This window comes from Glycine soja, chromosome 18, assembly GCF_004193775.1.
Source record: "Glycine soja cultivar W05 chromosome 18, ASM419377v2, whole genome shotgun sequence".
Lineage (NCBI taxonomy): Eukaryota > Viridiplantae > Streptophyta > Magnoliopsida > Fabales > Fabaceae > Glycine > Glycine soja.
The window spans coordinates 14,678,170-14,705,599 of record NC_041019.1 but is presented as its reverse complement, the minus strand read 5'-3'; the positions used below and the strand labels follow the sequence as shown (position 1 = coordinate 14,705,599).

At 32.6% G+C, this 27,430-nt stretch overlaps 3 protein-coding genes and 2 long non-coding RNA genes across 6 annotated transcripts; 4 read left to right on the top strand and 1 right to left on the bottom strand.

Annotated features, from left to right (window-relative positions):
- The first annotated feature begins 5,146 nt into the window (after positions 1-5,146).
- On the top strand, positions 5,147-6,067 carry LOC114396984 (ATP-dependent DNA helicase pif1-like). The gene is made up of 2 exons (XM_028359133.1): positions 5,147-5,852; positions 5,994-6,067. Exons 1-2 carry the CDS (start codon positions 5,147-5,149, stop codon positions 6,065-6,067), a joined length of 780 nt encoding a protein of 259 aa, XP_028214934.1.
- A 4,723-nt stretch (positions 6,068-10,790) lies between these two features.
- LOC114395528 lies at positions 10,791-11,964 on the top strand. The gene is made up of 3 exons (XR_003663057.1): positions 10,791-10,937; positions 11,066-11,180; positions 11,894-11,964. It is a non-coding gene; the product is annotated as an uncharacterized LOC114395528 (long non-coding RNA).
- Positions 11,965-12,270: 306 nt separating this feature from the next.
- LOC114395624 lies at positions 12,271-13,278 on the top strand. The gene is made up of 3 exons (XR_003663074.1): positions 12,271-12,553; positions 12,880-12,990; positions 13,113-13,278. It is a non-coding gene; the product is annotated as an uncharacterized LOC114395624 (long non-coding RNA).
- Positions 13,279-13,320: 42 nt separating this feature from the next.
- Positions 13,321-17,726, top strand: LOC114396983 (homeobox-leucine zipper protein HOX23-like). The gene is made up of 5 exons (XM_028359132.1): positions 13,321-13,543; positions 14,831-14,969; positions 15,805-15,894; positions 16,401-16,548; positions 17,363-17,726. The coding sequence occupies exons 1-5, from the start codon at positions 13,321-13,323 to the stop codon at positions 17,711-17,713; spliced, it is 951 nt and encodes a 316-aa protein (XP_028214933.1). The 3' UTR covers positions 17,714-17,726.
- A 3,598-nt stretch (positions 17,727-21,324) lies between these two features.
- LOC114397711 (homeobox-DDT domain protein RLT1-like) lies at positions 21,325-26,427 on the bottom strand. Of its 2 annotated transcripts, none has more exons than XM_028359888.1 (8): positions 26,005-26,427; positions 24,867-24,974; positions 24,115-24,777; positions 23,714-23,793; positions 23,016-23,498; positions 22,829-22,912; positions 22,593-22,681; positions 21,325-21,698 (listed from the first exon to the last, which is right to left on the bottom strand). In XM_028359888.1, the coding sequence occupies exons 1-8, from the start codon at positions 26,009-26,011 to the stop codon at positions 21,695-21,697; spliced, it is 1,518 nt and encodes a 505-aa protein (XP_028215689.1). In that variant the 5' UTR covers positions 26,012-26,427; the 3' UTR covers positions 21,325-21,694. The 2 variants fall into 2 exon arrangements, with proteins under 2 accessions (XP_028215689.1, XP_028215688.1); XM_028359887.1 differs by having other exon boundaries at positions 21,325-21,686; positions 26,005-26,425.
- Between the last annotated feature and the right edge of the window lie 1,003 nt (positions 26,428-27,430).

Genomic DNA, 27,430 nt, shown 5'->3' with positions numbered 1-27,430 from the left:
GCTTAATTGTCTTAGCTCCAAGTATGCACACAACAAAGTAACATCTTAGAAATAATTACCACGAAACATCGATCACCATGACAGCTAAACCAACATTCATATTTGATTAATTTTCTAAGAACAAAATATACACACCAAGACAAAAGTATCAGCTTTCAAGTCTCCAAAAACATGATCTTGAATCATCAATGATATGTAATTAAGTATTTATTTATTATCAATCATCGTTTAGCCTCATTTGTTATTTTAGATGGCATGTTTGCCTTGATCTAACTTTGACAAATGCAGAATCAGATATTTTATAAATTTACTCCATCTTTCATCATATCTCCCAATATGATGTACAATTAATAACATAGGCAAAAAAACAATTTCCCCCTAGGTTGACATCCTACTTCTGCCATCCATAACATCTTTCATATCAAATTTCTTATCGATGCTGCCAAAGCATGGCTATAACAATGCCTATACATGCATGTCTAATCATTTTTATGAAAGTATGGTCCATTTAATTAGCTATCAACATTCATAATTTTAGTAATTTTCCTTATGTTTACTGTTTATTACTTACTTTTGAAGTTTTAATCCAGCCGCCAAACCATGGCTATAATCATGCCTATACATGCATGTCTAATCATTTTTATGAAAGTATGATCCATTTAACCAACTATCAAAATTGATAATTTTAGTCAACAAGTAAAGTTATGTCTTGATCCGAGTGGGAATAGCATTTCTCTTCTGCATGTTCATGGAGTTTCGAAGTTTTAATTCACCATGTATTGTAACATTCCAACAAGAAATCACTGAGAATTTTATAACTCAGTCAACATTAACAACAAGTATCAAGAACATGGATAACCATCAACATGGAAATCATACTGATCCAGCACAAGCCAGGATGAACAGAAAACGTATCAGGCAGCACAAAGTTGATGATCAGGCTTAGAATATTCATTGTAAGCAATTTAAAATATTATATTCCAAATTATAATTAACAGTTGTAATTAGTTTATTAATTTAATACAATGTCCACATTTTTTTGATACGCAAAGACAACCAAGTTGTAAGCTGCATTCAACATTATGGGAATGCATTCCACATTACAATTCTCTTTTAATTACCAAAATAGAATCCACTTAACTTAGATTTAATTCACTTTTTTAGCTAATGTTTCTGATTCATCAGAGGACGAGGGTTCTGAATCAACACAAGGTACCACTCAAAATCTACTTTATCAAATTAAATCTCAAGATTATCATGCTATAATATGATCTAAGTGCAATTTTCATAGGCTCTACTTCAGTTTCTTTAGCTGAAAATCAAAACTGTATGTCCTCAGCTAATGAGCCTGCAATTAATAGAGAAGGTAACAATTAATATTCATAAATACTATGTTATTAGCTTAGCCTCAGATAGGTTGCACTGTACAGAACTCCTTTTGTTTATCGTGTTCCAATTTACATGTTTTTCTAAAACATTTTCAATAGCCAACATCATTTTACCATATGTCATTAAACAAATTCAGGGTATCCTGATCTTGGTGACCAACTCATGCAATGTACCCACTGTAATGCAAATATGTGGTATGATGAAAGAATCTCAAAACGTGTAAGAACTACAAACCCAAGATTCAGCTTATGTTGTGGAGGTGACAAAGTTGAACTTCCATTGTTACAAAATCCACCTAAATATCTCCACCAACTTTTGTATGATCATGATACATCTGATAGTAAAAATTACAACAGAACATGAGGACATATAACATGATGTTTGTCTTTACTTCTACTGGTATTAAGTTCGACAAATCAATTAATCATTCAAGAGGACTTCCTACAATAAGAATTCAAGGTCAACCATGTCACAGAATAGGCAGCATGTTACCAATGCCTGGGAAAGAACCTAAATTTGCACAAGTGTATATCTTTGACACAGAAAATGAAGTGCAAAATAGGATTAATGCAATAAGGTAGTTACTCTTTCATTGTTATTATTATAAATGCACAACATCCATTTAGAATGTTAGATTTAAATAGATTCAAAAGAAAATGAAGTGCAGAATAGGATTAATGCAATAAGGTAGTTACTCTTTCATTGTTATTATTATAAATGCACAACATCCATAAAGAATGTTAGATTTAAACAGATTCTAATTCTTTATTCTGCATTGCTAATCTTGCAATCATCATATATATAATTGGCTACTTTTGTCAGCAGTCCACATAATCAAATTCAAGGGCACATTGTTTCACAACTTAGTGAGATGCTGGATGAATACGACGTGCATGCAAAAACTTTCAAGATGGCAAGAGATAGATTGCAAGATGGTCAAGTGGATAATATAAAGTTGAAATTGATTACTAACCGTGAAAAAGATGGTCGTACATATAATGTACCTACTGTTCCAGAAGTTACAACGCTAATTGTAGGCGATTTTGATGCAAATTCAAAAAGAGATATTATTATTGAAACTCAACATGGACAATTACAAAAGATCCATGAATTACATTCTAGCTATCTAGCTTTATAATACCCTCTCCTATTTCCTTACGGGGAAGATGGATATAGACCTGATATCCTACATAGTAGTGCACCAGATAGTAAGAAAAGGATAAGAAATCGTCTTACAATGAGGGAGTGGTTTGCTTACAGGCTACAATGCAGATCAAATGAATCAAAAAATTTGTTGAATTCTGGGAGACTATTCCAACAATTTGTTGTTGAGCAATATACTATGGTTAAATCAGAAAGGCTTTCTTACATCAGAAACAACCAAAAAAAACTTCGAGTTGATAAGTTTTGGAGCTTACAACACTCATTGGATGATGGAAGCACGAAAGGCCTAAATAAAGGTAAAAGAGTCATTTTGCCTTCAACCTTTGTTGGTAGTCCACGCTATATGGATCAACTTTATTTTGATGGTATGGCCATATGCAGCCATGTGGGCTTCCCAAATCTGTTTATTACTTTAACCTGCAATCCAAACTGGCCTGAAATCCATAGATTGCTAAATCCCTTGAATCTAAAAGCAACAGATAGACCAGGCATAATCTCCAGAGTCTTCAAACTAAAGTATGAACTAATATTGATGGACTTGACAAAGAATCAGATGCTAGGGAAAGTTATTGCATGTAAGTTGATTCTAACTTTGGTGAATTTATATTATGTGCCAAATTCTTATTTTGCACTGTTAATATTGACCACACAGCCGTATCTGATAACTTTAATTGCTGCCTATTAACAGTCTTACTAATGAATTGCAGATATGTATACAATAGAATTTCAAAAATGAGGGTTGTCTCATGTCCGTTTGTTGCTTTTTTTACATCCCGATAACAAATATCCATCCTCGGATGAAATTGATCAAATTATATCAGCAGAAATACCTTCACAGCAAGATGATACAAAACTGCATTCATTAGTAAAAAACCATATGGTTCTTGGCCCATGTGGAATTTTGAGACCTGGATCTCCATGCATGAAAGAAGGCAAGTGTAGTCGTTTCTATCCTAAAATGTTCCAGCCGCATACTATTTTAGATGCAGATGGTTATCCGGTCTATCGTAGAAGAAATAATGGTCACACAATTGAGAAAAATGGTGTTATAATTGATAATAGGTATATTGTACCTTACAATCCAAGATTGCTTAGAAAATACCAAGCCCATATCAATGTTGAATGGTTTAACCAAAGCACTTCTATCAAATATTTATTTAAGTACATCAACAAAGGATATGATAGAGTAACTGTTGTTTTGATTCATGATGATAATGATCCAATTCACAATGGTAGCACTCATAATGATGAGATCAAAGAATATCTAGATTGCAGGTATTATTAAAAATTAATCTCTAATTTATCTAACCATTATTGTTTTAACACCTACATCTATCTTCCCGACAGATACATATGTCCTTGTGAATCTACTTGGAGAATCTTTGGGTTTCCAATACATGGCAGAAAACCTGCTGTTGAAAGATTGCACTTCCATCTTCCAGGCTGACATAGTATTGTCTACGAAGACCATGATGATATTGATGATGTATTGTCTAAGCCAAGTATCTCTGATTCAAAGTTTATTTCATGGATGAACACCAACCAAAATTTTGTTGAAGGAAGAAATCTTACTTATGCAGAATTTGTTTCTAAGTTTGTATATAGCAAGAAGAAAAGATGTTGTCACCTTATGAAGAAAGGCTACACCATTGGTAGATTACTATGGGTCCCACCAATTACACGCAAATTATTTTACTTGAGGATGATGCTTACTATTTGCAAAGGACCTACCTCATTTGAGGATTTAAGAATAGTTGGTAATGTTCAATATCCTACATATAGAGAAGCATGTTTTACTATGGGGTTTTTGCAAGATGATAAAGAATTCATTGAGGCAATCAAAGAAGCAAAAGACTGGAGCTCAGCACATTATATAAGAAAGCTATTTGTGTTGTTACTTTTAACTACAACAATGAACAAACCTGAACAAGTTTGGGACCAATCTTGGCATTGAATGGCTGATGATATTGTCTATAATTATAAAAAATCATCAACAAGTCCAAGTTAGTAGTAATTTCCCATGACACAGATGAATATTGATGCGACACATAATTTGACTTTTTTTCCTTTTGTGTGTTAGCATTACAGCTTGATGATAGGACTCTTCAAAATCTGGTCTTGCGTGAAATTGAACAATTGTTGCAAGCAAATCAAAGATCGCTTACAAACTATCCTTCAATGTCATATCTAGAAGATGCGAATTGCCCAACCTATCTAGACAATAGCCTTATATTAGCTTAACTCAATTACAACAATCAAGAACTCAGATCGGAGTTTGAACATCTATTTTCTCAGATAACAGGTATATTAACTACAAAGCAATTTACACCTCTAAAAATTGTTATGTCCATTTCTTTGTTAACTTTTCTCATCTTCAAATCAGTACTTCAACTGGATTCATTTTTCTTTGCATCTAACACCACATATCGATAATTCCAGACGAACAAGCATCGATTTATAACCAGATTGTTGAAGTTGTTAATAAAGATGAAGATGGTATATTTTTTCTCTATGGATATGGAGGTACAGGAAAAACATACATTTGGAAAAAAAACTCGCAAGTTCACTAAGAGTTGACAATAAAATTGTAATTATGGTTGCTTCTAGTGGCATAGCTTCTCTATTATTGCCTGGAGGTAGAACTGCACATTCAAAATTCAAAATTCCAGTTCCAGTTTTTGAAGACTCAACTTGCAATATCCATCAAGGAACTCAATTAGCTGAACTATTAAATCAGACAAGTCTGATCATTTGGGATGAAGCACCCATGGCTCATAAATTCTGTTTTGAGGCACTTGATCACAGCCTTAGAGATATCATCAAACACAACTCAAGGGACAATAAAAGCTTTGGAGGTAAAGTAATGGTCTTTGGTGGAGATTTCCGACAGATCCTGCCAGTCATTCCAAGAGGCAGCCGCTCTGATATTGTTAATGCAACAATTAATTCCTCTTATCTATGGGATTATTATCAGATCTTGAGGCTGACAAAAAACATGCTCTTACAAAACAACATGCAAGCAACAGATCAAGAAGAAATTATGACTTTTGCACAATGGATTATAGATATTGGTGATGGTATTATTGGACATGACAATGATGGCTACGCTACTATTGAAATTTCACATGAACTATTAATCACAGAATATAATGATCCTATTCATAGTATAGTTAGCTCTACATTCCTAGATTTATGTCATCATCACAATGATCGTGAATACTTCCAATTCAGAGCAATATTAGCTTCTACAAATGAAACAGTACAACAAGTTAATGATTATATACTTACATTGATACCAGGTGATCATATACTAAATTATCTTATTGTAGTTTTCATCTTTTAGTCCCGACGAAATCATAATAATGATTTATATTGCAACTTTGCTGGATTTGACATTTTTTGTTAATGAATTTGCATTTTTATGTCTAAAATAATCATAGGTGAACAAATGGAATATCTGAGCTCTGATTCAGTTGACAAATCCGAAACCATTGAAAGTAGTCATTTCTGCTAACTCACAACTGAATTTCTTAATTCATTGACAACTTCTGGCTTACCCAATCATTGTCTCAAACTCAAAATTGGAACACCTATAATGCTCTTAAGGAACTTAGACCAAACTCAAGGGTTGTATAACGGTACTAGGTTAATTGTCACAAGGCTAGCAAAACATGTTATTGCAACTGACATAATTTCTGGGACAAATATCGAAGATCATGTTTATATCCCATGAATGTCTATGCCACCTTCACAGTCACCATGGCCTTTTAAGCTATTGAGGAGATAATTTCCAATAATGCTTTCTTATGCAAAGACGATTAACAAATCTCAATGACAATCCCTATCTTCAGTTGGACTTTACTTGCCAAAATCAATTTTTTCACATGGCAAATTATATGTTGCATTATCAAGGGTCAAGTCAAAGAAAGGACTTCGAATTTTAATACATGATCAGAAAAAAAAAATGACTTCAACCACCAATATGGTTTTCAAAGAGGTCTTTACAAATATTAAAAGGTAAATCCAATTTATTAGCGATTCCAAATTTGATTCTATGCACAATTATATTTGCCGCTTACTCATATGATCTCTGATATACAGTTAAAACATCATCAAATGAGCCAATCTACAATTCATGAACTTCAAATAACCAGTCTTCCATTACGAAGTACATTTTCTCATTTACTGCATTTTAAATTTTCATCCCTTTTCATAAACTGCAAATTAAGCATTTCTTTCATGAATTGCACAAAAAAAACTTAAATACTTATCTCAATTTAAATACTACCATTCAACAAATTAACTCTATATGCTATTGTGGCTCTTTTAGTAGGATAATACACTTATTGTTGCTCTTTTAGTAGAACCATTTCTCTTTTGTTAGATAATCAATTGCCCATACAAAATGTTATGTCTCCCAAATGATTACCCACTTCAGCATTAGACACGTGATTCATTTGATAATGGCAATTGTATTTGTAACAATAAAAAAATAGTGTCAAAATCTTTGTTATATTCAGCAATAAAAAAACCTCTTCACCTGCCTCCACCACCACGGACCTTCACACTGATTATTTTGCCCATTCACGTCCAATCTTTAGATGTAGCATTCAATGCTCCACAGTTCCCAAACCACTTAACTTGCCGCCAGTTACACCCTTAGAAAAGCAATGACCCTTCCATCACCCATTACCTTACACCACCAAACCACGCTCCCTTTTTCTACGACCTCCACTTTAACTCCAAGGAAATCATTCTCTCAACGCGATTGCCGCCATGACTTCTGGTTCATCAACTGGCTCAAGCAAGGTCAGTCTAAACCGAATACCTCACTGGATGTGCATTCATTTGGTGATTTTTTCCTTGCCTTTGCTTACATTTTTCATGCATATCCCGAACCAAAATTGAACATCTTGCCATCTGTATTTGTGACTTTTCCACTTGCAATTTACGACAAACATATTCCAGACTTCTAGCTTTGAATCCATGATTGTCCATGGACGGTGACTTCCTACTTTGTCACTCAGCCTTCTTTCATGTGCCAAACCCTTAATCCATTTTTCCCGCCTTCTATTTCGTTTATTTCCACCCATTCTGTTAGGTTTCTTACCTACTACGTTATCATCTACCTTAGTAATTGCACCGGTTATTATTTCAACCACACATATTTAGATGTCCACATAGCTTCTTCCTTTCAGCTTTTGTCAAATTCGGGTGCTCCTAACAAAAGAACAAAGTTAATTAGTAAAATAAATGTCATCAACTGGTCAAGGCGGCACGTGCATCATGAGCAATCAACTTCCCTCTTTTCCTGCTGAAGAAGCTGATCAGAAGCATATTTTTTTGTTTGCACATATATATTGTCTATTTTCTCATCATATCAGTAAATGGCTCAGAGTGAATTTGAACTTCGAAACCTCACATTTTGGGGAAAGGTATTTCCTCATTATATATATAAAATATATATATACACGCCATTAAGCAGTAACAGATTAGTGTGTCAATAGAAAACTACTAAAGAACTCTGAACATTGTAGAAATATTCATATGAGAAAGTTAAATTCATAGGTAAATTAATAAATCAAAATGACAAGACATCACAAAGGCACCAATTGTCAAGTTACCAAAAATGTGCAGCCAGTTAAAATAGGAACCAATCAAATAAAACAAAACATTTTCTTCAGAGCAATAAAGATAGCAACAAAAAAGAAATTGAGTGTCAGTCAATTGATGTTGATTATGGTCAGACAACATGTTTTATATTTACTTCTAACCCATAAGCTTGAGACACACAACAATCAGAAGTTACGAACTAAGCAGGAATAGACACAAAAACCATGAAGAATAAACAAAATCCTACCTTCAAGTAGATGTCTATAGCTCTGTACAAACCATCATGATTTGGTCTAGCAAAATCAAGAATGGATTGTGATTAGAAGCTAAAATACAGAGTGCAATGAATAGAACTTTAAAGTGGGACTTGTAAGTTGTAACAGAAACTGTATATCAATTTCATTTTGTCAATTGAATTAATAACAAAAGAAAAAGAATCATACAACATTTCAAACATGCTTAGGCTCCATTGAGATATATAATATCTAAATTATAGTTTAATAGACTTTTTTTACTCAAGTGCTGAATACAAAGCTTCCAACAACAACTTTTGTGAACAAAGCTTGGTTCATATTATATGCAGTTTCTGTCAACTTAATTAGAGGGAAATTAGAGCAAATAGAATACTAATTTTACTTTCTCTCTATATGAGATCATCACCAATTTAACTCACTATTCACACATAGAGAAGATGATTGGCCTTCTAGTTTTTAACAAAGCTTCACTCATTGGTGGATACCTGTTCTAAAAAATGTATGATATGAAACGGTGAATTCCTTGTTTAATAACATTATAAGCATGTAGATACTTAATTGTTTGTATTTAAAGATCATGCATACCTTTCTGTGGCTAATATACCATCATTTTCACAATTATCATACTTCAAGTAGCCAACTCCCTAAAATAATGTTTAATTCAGATATTAGGTAACATTATGTTAGAAATATGCTGACAGAAATGCAAGATGACTTTCAAATGAATGTATCATCATATATACCCAAGAAGAAAATGTTTTTGCATCTTTTCTTCATGTCCTAGTGATCTAGGCATACGTTTACTGCAAGTTTGATTTCTGCAAAGAAACTGTAAGTGATCAGAAAGGCTTCAATAAATTAACATCAGCATGCTCATGATCAAAGCTTAAGGTTGATGTGTTGATACCCTGCATCTGAATATATCCCCAATTGTAAGCGATTGAACCCAAAATACCATTGAGTCACAGACACCCCGATCCAAATAAAAATCGCAAAAATCGCAAAAAGATCAAAATTAACAAAATCAAACACCCGTGAATGAGGAGGTGGAGAGCTTGCATGCAAATCCAGATAATTAAATTAGGTAAAAAAACAGTATTGGAAAAGATAAGAAATTATAAGAAACAAACCTTGCGTGAATGATCTTAACACCAGTTTTCATGTTGAGCCAAGACCAATTGTAAGCGATTGAACCCGAAATACCACTGGGCCACATACACCCTGATCCAAATAAAAATCGCAAAAACCGCAAAAAGATCGAAATTAACAAAATCAAACACCCATGAATGAGGTGGAGAGCTTGCATGCAAATACAGATAATTAAATTAGGTAAAAAACAGTTTTGGAAAAGATAAGAAATTATAAGAAACAAACCTTGCGTGAATGATCTTAACACCAGTTTTCATGTTGAGTTGAGACCAATTGTAAGCGATTGAACCCGAAATTCCACTGGGCCACAGACACCCTGATCCAAATAAAAATCACAAAAACTGCAAAAAGATCGAAATTAACAAAATCAAACACCCGTGAATGAGGTGGAGAGCTTGCATGCAAATCCAGATAATTAAATTAGGTAAAAATAGTATTGGAAAAGATAAGAAATTATAAGAAACAAACCTTGCGTGAATGACCTGGAATGGTGGAGTCAAGGGAAGCAAAAAGTAGACGAAGGATTAAGGTAAATAAAATCTAGAAAGGGAAACAAAACACAAATCTGAGAGTGGAAGAGAAGATTGAGGAAGAGAAAGAGAAGATTGAAGAAGAGGGAGTAACGTGGAGAAAATTGCGGAAGAGAAAGAGAAACTAAGAGAGAAGACAGGCGATTATTAAGCGAAATTAAATGGGAAATTGAAATCCAGCAATCAGGGAGCGACACGTGGCGATGACAACAAAAAACGGTGCAAAAAAAGGGAGGGACAAAATGACCAAAAAACCAAAGAAAGTGACACGTGTCAAAATTCTAAGAAGGGGCACAATAGGGTTTTCCAAGTACTTCTCTTTTATTAGATAGTATGTAGATAGACTTCTGTTTGTACAGTTATTGTATCAATATCTATATACTAAAACTGGAGTATGACAAATTTACTAATATGTCCATGGCTGAGGTGTTGACATCTATCCATTTTCCTGACTTTTTGGTCATTTTATATCCCTCCAGCTTTAGGCTTGGTTTTCTGGCACGTGGATTGTTGCTTTTTGTTGTGTTGGTTCTAATATTGCAGTTCCAATTTTCTCATTTGTAGTTTTGTTGACACATCCATGCTTGATTTATTTTTTGTTGCCACGTGCTCTGCTGATTTTGTTCTTAGTGTGAGGTGGTGCTTTTGGATTGGTCATTCCGGGTTTTATTCGCTTGGCTCTTTTCTTCCTCTTTCCTTGCTTCTCTGTTGTGCATGTCTCTTTTCCACTCTTTTTTCCTTTCCTTCTATCTTTTTCAATAATTTGTCATCATTTTCCTCCGCAGGAAAGAGATTCGTGAAGCCATCGAAGGTTACAAAGGATATACATACTGATCGTGTAAGCCCCTTTTGCTTATCGCTAATCTCCAATCGTTAATCTATCACCGTTTTTTGTCTGATTTTTTGTGTTTTTTTTATGCTTCATTGTTGTTTTTCCCTAAAACTCATATTTCTGATTTTGTTCAGACTTTTACAGAAAGTCTACGAGTTTTTATGCATGTAACCCTTTTTTCCCCATCAATATTCGATAGTGATTAGGAAGGATGGACGGTGGATTGGAGTAGAAAAAAAAATACTAAAGGTAACTTTTTTCCTCCATCAATGTTCTGCTCCATTCCCGACTTAATTTTAAGTTTTTATTTAGAGTTTTCGGGTTTTACTTTTTTTAATTTTATGCTTCATTTTTTTTCTCCTAAACCCTAAAGTTCCAGATGCAGAGATGTTGTGCATCTTTCTTAACTTAATTGTTTTTGTTGTCACAATATGCCACAACATATATAAAAAATATGTTCCACATCAATTCTCTGTATTTGATTATAAATACTTTGTTGTGCAGTGATTGGTTTTGAAGTTTGAGAGGTCTGGGTGTATATGCTTTCTTCTCTGCATCACGGGTCTCCTCTTTTTGTTTGTTTTATAAATACTTCTATGGGATATTGTGAACAGCAGGGAACACTCCAAATATGTAAAGTAGGATGGTGGCATAATAGCAAATGAATTAGATAAATATATTATATATTATTTCTTACATTGCATGGTGATAGCCTGGATATATATATGACACCATAAATCAGGGTTGCAACATTTTACGGAATCTGTAGATAGACTAATGAAGTTTATTTTCATGATTTTTTTTACAAAACAAAATTAGGTTGGCAAATTCGTGTGTTATGGCTAAAATTTTAGTTATTGCCTTTTGTTCTCTATTGCACAGACTGGAAGGATATGATTTGAACTATTCCAAGTAATGGTTTCTCTCATTTTTAACCTCAATCATTTTTTTTTATTTACCAGGTCAATTATGGGAACCTCATATATGGGCTGATGAACGAGTATATCCAACATAACTGAAAGGTCCTGTTTGAGTGAGTATATAACTTTTCAGGTTGTAGATCTAGTGGAATTTGTGTAGATTTGGTATGTTCTTAGATGTGGTTTAATGTTGATGACTCAAATGGTTTCTCTGATTCATGTTGTGTTTGTGTTCATTGGTTACATCTTTGAAACTTTTTAGTATTTAATTGAGCTGAATGGTATCATGTAACTGATCTCGGCCATGTTTAAGCACTATTAACTTTTTTGTTTAATTTAATGCAATGAGTGTGAGCACTATTAAGATGGGAAACAATGGAATAATAACTTTTGTGGTAGTTTTGCAGTGTGTGATATGGGTAACTCTCCTATTTGTAGTTGCATGCAAGGGTTTCAGCCAGTGCATTGGGAGGAGTGGAATAATACGAATTGGTCAAGGGGTGTGGGAGGAAGACTCCACTAAAGGCTGAGACTGAGAGAGCTTCTAATAGTAGTTCTTCTGGAGCTGAGGTTAGTGTCAGAGAAGATGGTTTCTTGGAGCAAAGGTGTACCAAGTTGCCGCATTTTGCACGGTTGGAGAATTTTGAACTAAAAATAATCTTGAAATTTTACTCAACATTCGTCTTGCTGATGCTGATTTAGGTAACAATAACAAAGTATTTTGTCTATATTTTCATTCATTGATTAGTTTTTTTAACTTTATTTAATTTTGATAAACAAATCCATCTTACATCCCATCTTATATGCATTCTTCCAATTTTCAATGCACAAGAAAACATTTGCTTAGTACATTAAATAAGAAATTCTTCCCATATTGCATATGGGGGGAGAATATCTGTTAATTTGTTGTCTATGCATGAATATGATGGGAAGGGAAACATCACTTCAAATTTCAAACAAGTTCTCACAAGTTTCCCTGATTGTCAGATTATAATTACAACATATGATTTCTCTGTTTTCAAATACAGGCGGTGGGGAGAAAAGGACCAAAATTTGGATAATATTAGTTGTTGTGGTGGGGTTGATCTGCCTTGGAATCGATATATTTCTGGTATGGAGGTTTAAGAGAAAACCTAAAGGTAATATATTTATTTTCCTAAGTATTTTTTTCTTATCCCTTTGATGAATGAATGACAAGGTGTTACACACTATTTTTTTAATATTGACTTCTATATACTCTATCTTCCTTTCTATTTGCCAGCAATTTCATCAGCTTCTGGTTACAACAACAATAGCGAAATACCAGTCTTTGATCTAACGAGGAGTACAGACTTATCAGAAATTTTAGGTGAGTTAGGCTTGGAAGGGAATCAACTAAGTGGAGCAGAACTTCCATTGTTCAATTTTAGCTACATTCTAGCATATTATTAACATGGAAAAGTATTCTTACCCTTTGAAATTGCTTAATCATGAAGGCAGAGAAACTATCAAGGAGCAATGAAGTGTCCAATGTGATTTTCAATTTTTCTGTAAGGACTGCGACTATGCAGACACCACAGTTTTTGGGTCTGCCACAGGGAGCATGGTTTCAAGATGGTGGGTTCGAGACTGTTGGAGAAGGAGTTGTTATAGGGTTTGTTGATAACTTTTGCGTTGTTAGACATGACTTTTTGATGACGAAAAAGGAATGGGGTTTGTAATGGCAACTAGAGGGTCCTAGAGGCCTTCTTTTTTCCTTTGGAATTTAGATGGAGTTGGTTAGGTTCATAATGTGGTTCCTCATGGTTTATGGAACATGCATAAATGCTTTCTTCTATGTTTTAAAAAGTCTTTAAAGAGATTCTGGCTAAAAATTTGTATTCTTTATTTTTTTTTCTCAGATGTTTGGGAATGATTTCCTTGAAGACAAGTTAAAACCTTTCCTCAAGTCAGATCTTGAACCATGAAGACACACTCTAAAAGCTGAGTTCAGATCACATCAATGGCATGGAGGTATACAACTTTCTTCCTTTATTTACTGCAGTTAAACTTTGCGATCAATGGATTTAAGTGTTTGGTTGAGTTATTCTCTTAATTCTAATTAAACACATTTTGTAAGTTTTGGATTATTCAAGGGCTATGAAGTCTTTATGCAGCAAAAAAACTCTAAAATGAGTTTGGCAACTGGGTTGCTAAGGCTATATATGAAATGATTTTTTTTAATTAGCATAAGGTTATCTATTTTTTTATCAGCTGTGATTTCCTTGATTAAAGTTCCATTTTTCTTGCAATTTTTATGATAACCTTAGATTGTTTCTTACATCATTCAGTAGTTTTGTTTTGACAGGATGGTCAAGCTACAACTGAGGAGGTGAAAAAGAGTTAAAGATGCAAAATACCATTCAGGTACACACGCTATGATTGTTGATCAAAAAGTGAACATGAAACCAAGTGCACTCTTGACCACAGTTACTACATAGTATGTAGTAACTTGAAGTATCAAATTAGACATACACATGAAATTTCAAACTGGGTCAAAAAACCAAATAGCATTTATCAATTGCATACTGATAGAACTAAAAAGCCTTTCTTGCATCTGCCAATTCTAGGCAGATGCTAAATACATTTTGTCCACAAGAATTAATTATTTCACTTTCCAGCTGTTTGGAGAGTTTGGTAAGACTTTCTTGCATCTGCCAATGCTTTAGGAAATCATTTTGGAAATACTGACATCAAGAAGGACCTCTATGGTAACATTGTGGTGATGGCTCAACAATGTTCCGTGGCATTGCTGATAGGATGAGCAAGGAGATCACAACATTAGCACCAAGCAGCATGAAAATTAAGGTGGTGGCACCACCAAAGAGGAAGTACAGTGTCTGGATTAGAGGCTCCATTTTGGCATCCCTCAACACCTTCCAATAGGTACATCACTTGGCTTTGATAACATATGAATGAAATTTGTGTGGTTTTGTATTGTTGATTTTGGAAACTAATCAGGGAACTCCATTACTCTCTTCTTCTGTTGGTACTCATCGTTCTTTGCTTCACTTTCCTCTCGCTACTCATCCTCTCAAGACACCAGTGCTGGATATTGGATCGAACATGGCTATCGCATCATAGGAGCCTTTGGTTATAGGTAAGGTTTTTAGGTTTTATATTTTCCTATTTTCGTTTTTTAAAATTTTTCCCAATTTGGAAATATACTCATCGTTCTCTGCTTCATTTTCGTTTTCGACCTCACTTTCCTTACGGGTAAGGTTTTTAAGTTTTATATTCCCTTATTTTCGTTTTTGAAAATTTTCTTGATTTGGAGATATACTCATGGTTCTCTGTTTTATTTTTGTTTTGGACCTCACTTTCCTTGCAAATGATATACCTTCTGCTCTCTACTTCACGGGTGTTGGATACACTCATCATTCATTGCCTTTGTTACGGGTAAGATTTTTAGGTATTATTACATTTACACATCTTCTTTATTACTTTCAATCATTTTTGTGTTTTAATTTTTTTTTCTAGATTCATAAATATAAATCAAAAGTATTGTTTTTATGGATGTGTATGTGTTTTTGAGACTCTGTGTTTGTATGTTTAGGACAGGTTATTAAAGGGAAAGGAAACTGGTTTAAATTAAAATTGATGTGAAATAAATGTAGTTTGCACAGGTTGATAGTGTATGATAATTGTACAACCTTTTTTTTTTATCTTTTCTTCTTAAAACAAGAAGCTTCTCTAATTAACTTTTGTCAAAGCCCCTTTTGCGCTTTCTTCACTAAAAATTTACTATTATTTTCCCTGCCAAGCTACCTTTTATTCCCTCTCTCTCTTTCTTTCCTCCTCTTTATTTTGTTTCAAATTAACGGTTCTGAATTTCTTTCAAATCCACATAATGGAAGTTTAATTTTTGTTGTTGACAAAATGGTGGAACTGATCAGAAAATGTAATAATGTGTTTTAATGAGTTGATATTTGCAGGAATTTTGGCAGCTGCAACAAAGTTTATGCAAATACTTATAGCATCAGAGTGGCAGAATCTCTAGCCTTAAGATGGTGTGTTGAAGTCATGTAATAAGGGACCAACACTGCATTACACATATTTTGATGGCATTATCAAAGATTGCATTCAATTGATGCACTCTTTTTCATCACCTGGTGTTCAATGGATAAGAAGAATTATTGCTAATAAGTTGGCTTCTCTAGCTTTCATGCTTTAGGAAAGATACTAAATAAAAGAGGTTTCACCTTAGAATGTTAGCTATCTGCAACATGATGTATGAACCTCTTTTCCTCAATTTGAATAAAGAGCAGTATTTTTCTTCTTCTTTAAAAAATATTGACTACTTATTGAATGACCAAAAAATAAACCTGAAATTTCTTTGTTTTTCAATTATTTTTCTTATATATCTCTGCAAAGTTAATTTCCTCTTCTTCTCATGGATTAGTTCATATCACAAGATAACAAATTGATGTAGGATTAAGACACTATTTATCTAGATTAAGCTCTAAGGAGTTATTTGAAGTATGAATCTCTGGCCGTAAGATGGTGTATTGAAATCATGTAATAAGGGATGAAAAACAAGATTGAGGTTCCAGAATAGGAAGGCTAGGTGGAAGACCAAGCAGTTGGAGAAGGACTATGATCTTCTCAAAAGACAATATGATGCTATCAAGGCAGATAATGATGCACTTCAAGCTCAGAACAAAAAACTTCAAACTGAGGTTTGTAATTTTCTTCCTACTTCTATTAAGATTTTGTTGTTTTGATTTTGGTTTCATATGTGAGAAGATAACTTAAAAAAGAAGACCATTTTTCCTTAAATTACTAAGGCCAAATTTAAATGAGTTTATTAACAAATACTTACAAGAAAATAAAATAAAATTAATTAAAAGGGTAAGCAAATCAAACTCTTTTCGTAAGTTAAAATTTACTTATACACCTCAAATTTTTTAGAAACTTTCTTAACTTCTCCATTGAGGTACATAAGTTAAATTATAAGAGAAGATTGATGTATTTTACCTTCTTAAATCATTTTATATCTTTCTCATGAATGTTTGTTGAGAAATTTATTTAAATTAAATTAGTCCTAAATTTACGAAGAATAGAGGGGATGTTCAAGTTCTGCTATTTCAGATTGTTTTGATTCTGTACAATAAAGCTAGGTAATCATGATGCTTTTCTTTAATTATTATGTTTTTTTTAAAAAAAATATTTATTATGGCTCTCAAAACCTTTCATTTCCTTTCACCAACTTCTGAACTGATATGATGATAATAACTTTCTACAAAGCTGCTTTTTCCAACTATCCGCAGTAATTTCATAAAGACCAGTTTCCACTCAATTAGATGTTTGTCATGCAACGCATAGTTTCCTTGGTTTGGAAATAAGCAATCATTTGGGTTCATTTTGACATTGACACACCTTTGTTTTAGGCTGATATTACACACTTATACTCCAACCTTTCCTGGATGCTATTATTTGTTTTGTGCTATTTTTCGGATTAGCTAATTTCACTACTGCCACTCACTGCTGCAGATATTGGCACTGAAAAGCAGAGAACCAACTGAATCCATCAACCTCAACAAAGAAACTGACGGATCCAGCAGCAATAGAAGTGAGAACAGCTCAGAGATCAACTTGGATATCTCAAGAACACCAGCTATTGACAGTTCTCTATCCACTCAGCAGAGCAACAACAAAACCTTCTTTCCATCTTCTGCTAGACCAACAGGAGTGGCTCAACTTTTCCAAACCACTTCAAGGCCAGAGATTCAGTGCCAAAAGATTGATCACATGGTCAAAGAAGAGAGCTTAAGCAACATGTTTTGTGGCATTGATGATCAATCTGGCCTTTGGCCTTGGTTGGAGCAGCAACATTTCAATTGATCATCATGCAAAAGGAGAGAGTGTGATAGTGAAAGAGAGTTTCATATTGCAATTGCAATGTAGTTTTTCCTTTTTCCGGATGAAAATGAAATCATCAAGAGGGTGTCTGTGTCAATTGATTACCATACTTAATGAGTTATAATTAAATTGAAAACCTATGTTTTGGTAAACTGGATGTATAAAATAGGACATGTCAAATAGTTTTTTTTTTTCTGGTGGGGCTTGAAAATTTTTATATAAAAAGAATAAAGGGTTAGTCACCTTTTTCTTTTTCAGTTAATTAATATGACTAGAGTCGATTAATGATTTACACGTACATGTCCAATAATGTTTTTATTTTTATCTTGCTGATTGCTTCCTGCATTTTTATTTACATAATATATTTCTGATTTTCTATGTATCTTAATTATTTCCCTTTATATTTATGGGTGAAAACAAATTATACTCAAATGTCCAATAATGTTTCTATTTTTATCTTGCTGATTGTTTCCTACATTTTTATTTACGTAATATATTTCTGATTTTCTGTGTATTTTAATTATTTCCCTTTATATTTATGGGTGAAAACAAATTATACTTAGAATTTCCTATTTAATCTTCAATTCTGCCTAAATTCCTGTAGTTGAACTAATCAATTCAATTCTACCTAAATTATTGTAATTGAACTAATCAAGTGACCCGTGCGTACGCACGGGTTGCAGACTAGTTTCACATAAAATGCAGAACATTTTTATTTTTAATTGAAGCTTATGAATTACAAAGCTGGGGATAGCAACAGTGTGAAAAACCAAACCAAACCCCCCTCTCTGACCCTTATGTATGGTGAAAACTCATTAATACCAACATTGATGTTTTGTTATCATCTCCATTTTTCAATCTCACTCTATATGTACCACAGCTACGGATTTGGATCCAATCTTATGTCAAGATTGAACATATCTGGAGTTCCATTTCAGAAGTATATAATTTTCTCTCTTTTCTTTCTGTTCTTTTTATATTAATGGAATTTTTTGTAACATATTTATCTCTACTACAATCATGTTCTTAGTTATTGTTTTCTTTTGCCAATCTTCAAAGTGGAACGTTTTGATGGCAGGAAATTTGAATCGTATTGTGGACTAATTGGCTACTGGTATAAAATTTATTGATGCTGACCTTTGAATTTGCCAACATGTCTGTCTGTAATTTTAGTAATGAATCAAGCACTTGTTATGTTTATAAGCTATCCAGTCAAGTGCATCTCATGCTTCCCAAAAGCATTTGAAGAAAAAGGAAACAGAATTGGTGGCCACAAAGGATGAGATTTCAATTCCCCTAAGCCTAATAAAACACAGTTTAAAAGGAAATATTCTAAAGACAAAACCCGTTAAAAGATAGTCCAAATTTGTGCAGAAAACGTAGGCACTGGAGTTTATATCAAGCATGATACAGAAACACATGCAAGTGTTAATGATGAATCTTACATCCATGAAATGAAAGCCGAAAAGTTCACTTCAGAAGCCTTGAAGGAATATTGGTTAATCATCATAAGAAACATATATTTACTATGGAGGTTTCTTTTGCTTTGAATAGTCAAGGGAAATTGAAATTGGAGAGATTACACTTACAATGCATTAATATTAGCGGCGGTTAAAATGATGCAAAAATATATACACTAACAATTACCATTGCCTTTGCCTTCAAAAATTGTTATATATTATTGATTATTGATTATTGATTATACATCATCTCATTCTAATAAAGTATAATTTCACTTACAAATAGTTTAATGAGTAATAATAATATATTAAAACATAATTGTTTTAATTAATTGGTTGCATTTAATATTATTTATTTTGGTGAATAAAATATTGTTTACATCTAATATAAAACATATTATGTAAAAAATAAAAAATATTGATATTACCTAATAATATAAGGGTGAATTTGTAAGATTTAGTTTTCTATGTTACGTTTACATATATATATCTCAACCAATTATATAATAAAATAAATTATTATTATTATGACATGATATAAAATTATTATGAAAACTTGGCTTGAGAAGGTAATTAATATTACTTTGATAATACTATTGTTGTTACTACCATATGACACTCCTCTTACCAAAAGAAAAAAAAAAAAACAAACAAACACGCAGTCATACATGCAGACATTGTGAAAAAAAATTAATAAATTAAATTAAAATACACGTCACTTAGAATTGAAATTTATTATGTCATGTAAAATATTTCAAGTGTATTTATATAGAGATACTAATAAAGAAAATGAGAAATTTAAATTTAATTTACAAATTTTCAAATTTATTAAAAAAATAAAAAAGTCCTTGCATAAAAATATTTTAATAACTTTGAAAATTCTATATATAAAAAATTTATTCAGAAAGTATATTAAATTAAAATTATCATACACATCAATGCATAATAAAATAATTATAAAAATATATTAATTTTACCGTGCGCCTATGTTTCCATTCATTTTTATAACAATAATAAAACATGACATTTCTGAATTGTGAATATTTCTCTAGTTTTACAATAAGACTAATGTTAATAATATATAAATAAAATATTCAACCTCTATTATTCCAAAAAAAAATACAAAATAATTGATTCTTGAAACTAAAATATATTTATTTCTTGACTTAAATATGTTTTTCATCTTTATAATTATTATTTTTTATGTTTGGATCCTTATAAATTATTTTTAAAAAAATATTTCTTGTAAAATTCTCTTTTATGTTTTGATCCTTATTATTTTGTCTCAATATAATTATTCTTTTGTTTGAGTTCCTATAATATGTTGTTAATTTTGAATTAGTTCCTATAAAAAATATTTGATAGGTACAAAGCATCTGATTTACATATTTTAAGAAAAAAAAAATGATTATATTACAAAGACAGACAAAATTACCAGGACCAAAACCAGAAAAAGAAATTTTATAAGGACAAATTTGGAGAAAAAAAACAATTTATAAGGACCAGGACAAAAAATAAATCAGTATATTATAGGAACCAAAAATATTTTTAAACCTTAAAAAAAATAGACAAACTCATCTGAATTTGTTTTAAGATAATACCATTTAATTTTATCAGAAGATATCATATATGTATACAATTAGGATATTTTCTACATATTCGTAATTGCATTAACTTTTTTCACGTTTCTTTATCATTTTTTATCTAACTTACAAGAAGTAATATTTACAAAATTAACATCCTCGCGGATTGTGAGGGTGCAGTTCATATCAAGTTAGGTGTTAAGTTTTGACAGAAGAGCATTTTGCTTCATACATTGTAAGTGCAAGCACACTGAGTATGAATGAAGGATCAATTTAAATCACTTTTCCAAAAGATCTTCTGGTGTTCTTTCACCTCAATCCAAACCAATCAAAATTATTCTTCTAAATACTAAAAGCACAAGTGGATAACCAGTCCAACCAAGGCTCCAATTGAACCAAACTAAGATGCCAGAGGCACTACAATGGAGTGTTTGGAAAAGCCAAATCCCGCTTTTCAATGCACGTTGAACGTCAATCCAACATGAAAATTCCCCTCAAATGTTGGATTGACGCTCAACGTGATGAAAAGGTGGATCAAACACACCACAAATTAATCATTGTGAAAAAAAAAAAAGACACTGTATCTATAAACTGCATTTGGATCCTTCCTACCACAAGCAGCTGCATGAAAATGAGATTTTACATCCAAAATTTTAAGAAAAGGGGTAGGGAGTGGGGTTTCTTTTGTTACAGAAGCAAATAAGCAAGCACAACAGCAAATCAAGTTAGTCATGTTAGTGTGTCTTTCTACATGTTACTGTGCAAAATGGATCTGTCTCTATAGACTGTACAAAACCAATGGCATAGAGAAACCCTACAAATATCATATCTGACAACAACACTTAATCCGCTGAGGAACTGGTTTCAGCCGTTTCATCCTCACTAAAGCTAGATGGCATCTCTGCAGCAGACCTACATGATCATCTATGATGGTATTAAAAAGAGTTCCACATCCAATAAGTCAACAACAAGCAGGGTGAAAACTTTCAAGGGAAAGTTAATATAAACTTTAAAATTAATCTGTTAGCTCATAAACTATATATTAGTTCAGTGAAAAGAGAAGGAATGGGGCTAAGGAAATAAATAATTATATTGATAACGGCAACATCATATGCTTAATTTTTACAACTAACAAATTAAAATTTCAATAATTCTGCGACAACCATTTCTCTTCACAGACTTTGGAAATACTCAATCATTTTACTTTATTATTTTCTTCTTCTCTAAGTACTTATGGAGAAATTTATCCAAATTGTCATTTTCACCGTTGGGAAGATGTACAATAAATGAACCCTTCTTAAATTCTGTTTAGTAATTTTCAATTCTGGGGTGGTAAGAAATGATTTTGGGAGAAGTGAAAATTTTGAACTTTTATGTATGGGGTTGGACTTGGACTAGGACTCATTATATCTTATTTACAGTTTTAAACTTCAAAAGCAGTTTTTGCCTGAAAGAGCTTTTAAAAAAATCGATTATTTCTCCAGAAAGAAGTTGAACCAAACAAGTGTAAAATCAAATCAAATCAAATCACTTCTAAAATATCATATTCATACTCAGCCAAACACATCCAATTTTTCAAAATTATTTTTTCTCAAAATCAGTTCTTCCAAAATTTGAAATAATCAGGACCCTTATTCTACTTCCATTAGGTAAGCAATGGTCATAAAAAAAAAACACTAACATTTAAATTATGAATATAAATGCTAGTACAATAAACAGGAAATACTGACATAGACATGCACATAAGCTCACAGAAGTTTAGGACCAGAGGAAGTATGTAGTCATGAAAAAGAAAATTAAAAGGATATAAATGGACACCTTTGACTTTTTCTTGGTTCCAACTCAGCAACAGATGATTGTTTAACATCATATTGTTCAAGTGGATCAACTTTAGCCCGCTTTGCAACCTATAGTGTTAATGTATAAAAAAGGATAAGGACACATAGTAGAGCAAAACATCCTATACACTAGCATGGAATGAGGGGAGTGAGCTCAACAAAAAATCTAATTACCAAAAACGACAGATGCAGGAAGTTTATGCAACTAAAACTCACCATCATTTCATTTGTAAGCGCCCTAACTTCATCTGGATCACGATATTGTTTTTTTACCTTTCTATCCCCATCAAACTTCTCTTCCTGCAAAACCGCAACCACACAAGCATTTTAAGTCATCTGTAAACAAAAGAAATTGATGATAACACGTAGAACTCACAAGTAAAGTGCAAATATATTAGCAGACCTTTGCCATCCTTTTATTAAGCCCTCTTCTTTCTTCAGTATCCAAGTAAATTTGAGACTTATGTACTGAATTGGAAGGTTTAGATTTCACATATTCACTCCTTTGTACATTCTTCAGATTGCTGTTTTCATAGCCATGTAGCAGAGAATCTGTCTGCTTAACCGCAAGGTTATTATTCTCTTCATAGTGATCACTAGGGTTAGAAGCAGAATCATATCTCACCCCATCAAAACCATGTTTAGTACCCTTTCTACGATTTTTTATGTTATTATAAGCAGATGCTTCCCCAGTAGAGTCTGCATTCAAATCCAGGGAAGAGTTCTTGTGAGGCAAAGGATTGGTAAAACTCTGAAAATTTTGCCTTTGATTTATAACCTGGAAGGATTTCTTATCCTGGAAATCAGAATCATGCAAGGAGCCAAAGTCACCTCTGTCCATATGTGAATCTTGGGAACTGATTTTGGTAAAATATGAATCATATTTCTGCCAATATGCAAGGAAAAGAAAGTGAGAGGCCAGAAAATTAACAATTAAGCACTGATTTAAAGAAACCACCACTCATCCTAAGCTTGTAAGTTGTAACATTAAAAATCACATAACTACCCAATTTATGAAGCATGTACCTTATAACTTAAACAGACCATGTTCTACTAGGGCAATCCAATTAAAAGATGAATGTGTTAGAAAGTTCAACTTACAGAACTAAGACTGGATTGTTTTTTCACAGCAGAGACTTCTGGAGAATTTGGAAGAGCAGGATTTGCAGCATAGTATGCTTCTGCCATAGTATTCATCAGATTAGACAGGTAAGAATCTCAATCTATTCTCAAAATGACCATATGCAATCAAAAATTAGATTTAGAATAAGGAGAACCAACATAATAAAGAAAATACATCCTTACACCTAAGCTAAGATCAAATCTATCTAGTAAAACGCTCAAATTCAAAGATCATGAACTTTCTTGACCTGATGTGACCAATAATATTACTTTTACCCAAAGCACTATTTTATTGCTTCAACAAAAAAAACTATTTTAGTCTTGCAAACCTAGTGAGCCTTGGAAAAATCAGATAACTGAATACATATAGTACAACCTACCATTAGCTAGATCTGCAATTTGGCATTCAAATGCCTCAGGAGGAATTGTATCAAATTCAACAGTAAGTAGTGGACCGTCTTCCCGATAATGCTTTCCTAATTGCTTTTTAACAGCAGTAATAGCAGCATGTTCTATATCTCCCTTCACTTTCAAATATCCTGATGGTTTATATCCCAAGTTATTTGCACCCTTGATATTGAGAGGCGGAAGAGATCCATTAGGTGTAAGATGACTTGAAGGCTCCATATCATACAGATCCTTTCCTTGACGAAGCAATCGGTCTTGTAAAGAGGAGCTACTCTCAGATGATGTGTTATCTGTTGCACTATCATTTTCTGTATAATGATGGTTATTGTGACCATACATCATATCTGCAGCTGAAAATCCATGGTTATAGAGGCCATGGCTCTCAACCTCTTTGGGATCCAGATACCTATAGTCAACATGTTTAGTGCTTCCGCATGAATCCTGCACTAGACCACTGCCACGATCCTGGATGACACCACTTGAACGATCATGTCGTCCATTAGCACATACTTCATCATTCAACATTTTTTTATCTTTCAATCTTCTGTGGCAAAACCATCCAGATATTTGCTTTTCTGTCAACTCTAACTCATCGGCAAGTTCTGATTTCATTTCCTCCGTGGGATATTTGTTATCTGGAAAAAAAGGGTGAAAAAGATATTCCTCAAGAATTAGCACTCAGCAAGATGCATTAACACCCGTATGACAAAAGAAGTACACCTACCATTATAAAAATCTTCCAAGCCCTTAAGCTGGGCCGGTGTTTTGAGCCTTCTTTTCTTATTTTTCTCCATAGACAATTTATTTTCTTCAGAGTGGAACTCAGTTGCTTCTGAATACCAACAGAGAAGCAGTAGTGTTAGGGTGGAAAAAATAACAATAGTATGCAATAAATAAATAAAAAGACAACAAAACAAGAAAACAATGTAATGACATACAATCCACTTCAATTGATAAAAATGTCATGAAATCACACGGTTACATGCTTAACTGCAATGACAATATGGAAAAGGATGGATGCATGGACAATCGAAGTCAAGTTAATGTTGGGAAATTTTCCTTAAGTGCAAGAAAGCTACTTCCTTCGAATCTTGAAGAGGAAAGATACTTGTTTTGTTCTAATATGTATAAGAAAATGATTTCATATCAAAAAGAGGTTTATTAATTTCAAGAGGTTGCTACATAAGATCACTAACAACATGTAGTTGATGAATTTCATTCTTAACTGCAAAGAAATTCTTATCTGTGCATATAAAACATGAAAACATGACATCATAATCAACCATTTCATTCTACCCTCACAATTTTTGTTAACAAAATTATTTTAAAAATTAAGAAAGTAAGTCCTGTGTGAGTTAATATACATGCTTCATATTTACATATCATACAACAAAACTTGATATTTGAAGAAAAAATTAAAAAAGGAAACAACTTTAAAATAAAAAATAAAAAAATAGCAAAACCAGTATTTTGCAAAAGCAAATCGGATGCAGCACAGACAGTAGATCCAAGCGTAGGCATCATTTTATGACATTGACAAAGCAAACAAAAGCCGTTTCAAATTAAGGTCGTTACAAAAAAGGTAGAGACCTAAATATCAGAACACATCAAATATCAAATTTCAAATTATAACTGAAATTCAACCAAAACCCAATTTCCCTTAACTTTGATTAACTACCCCAGAACCCAAAGACCCCAAATTCAAGACCTTGATGCCATATTAACCATCAAAACAACCACCCCATAATGCAAACAATTCACATCCTGGACCTAGATTCCAACCAAGCCATTCAAAACATGAATTGGAAACAACCTTAAGAAAAACATCATATGAAAAATCCAAATCTCTGATAACACAATACCTTCCATGGTTGTGAGGAATTGTGGTGAATCTCCCTCTACTCTGCAGCTTTTGGAGTCAAAGGTGCAAGCGTTTTCACTGGGTTCTCAGAAAAATGAGACCCATTTGACCCAAACCAAGAGAAAATGCAAAATTAACATGTGGGTCTGTGTGATTCATTCAATTTGACACTTAATTCGTCATAGAGAAAAGAAAGAGAGAAAGTAACTTCTGGGGAAAGTTGAAAGCCAATAGAGACAGAAGAACAATTTCTCTCTCTTTTTTATTTCATTTGCTTCTTCCTCCAATCAGCTTTCACATTTGGTTTTGTTTTTACCTTCTGATTGAACAGGGAAATCAATTTTTGTTTTTTTTTTGTTTTTAATTGTTGAATTGAAATTCACTGTGCTTTATTTTTTCCAGAATGAATGAACGCTGAAGAAAAGGAAAGGAAAATATGCAGCTTTGCTCAAAATAATAAATAAAAATTAACATATGGACATGATCTAGGTGGACAATACATTTTCTTATTTTTCATTTATAAAAACATTTATTGCATCCGCACTTTTTCTTTTCGGAGTCGTTCTTGAATCTTGATCCAAAAGTCAAAGATTTTTTGTTTGTTTTAACGAGTAATTAATGATGGTAAGTTTGTAACCATAGGGTTTATTCTTGTATTTAATGGTGTTTATGGGTAGATTGATCTAAATCAATCTGAATTGTTTGAATTTAATTATTTATGTATTTAGGTCAAAATTGAATTAAATCGATCCAAACTATTTATGTATGGATTAGATTATGGATTTAGATTAGATCCGATTAAAATCGAACCGATCAAAACTTATAAAAAATTATAGAGTTGTTTGGTATGACTTTAAATACGGCTAACATTAGGACTCAAAATAGATTGAAACTCTAAGGGTTGGGACTACTAGTGTTGGAACTAGGTATTACTTCTAATTACGTTGTTATTTGTTTCACCTTTTTTCATATTTATTTTGTATGTCATGTTTACAATATTAATAGATCATATTTTGTTCATTAATTTCGTTTTAGCAAATCTGGTTGTGATTCATATTATTATAGTAAATCTCGTTAAAGAATATTTTGTTTTAACTTGTATTAGTCTATTTTAGAATATTGTGTTGATGGTATTAAATGAATCAATTTTATTACTTTCAGACATTTGATAATATTGTTTTAATTGTATTGAATACTTTGATCAATCATGATATAAAATAATAGTTATAAGAAAAAAATATCAAATTTAAATGGATAATCCTTTTGTCAAAACCGTTCATGAATGTGTTATGTTGGGTTTCAAAAAAGATTATGAAAATCGAACTGAATCACACCAATCAAATTTGATTGGGTTAGATCCTGAATTTAGCCAAAATGAGCTTAAATTAACGCACGAACACCCCTAGTTGTAATTACCGTCCGCAGCT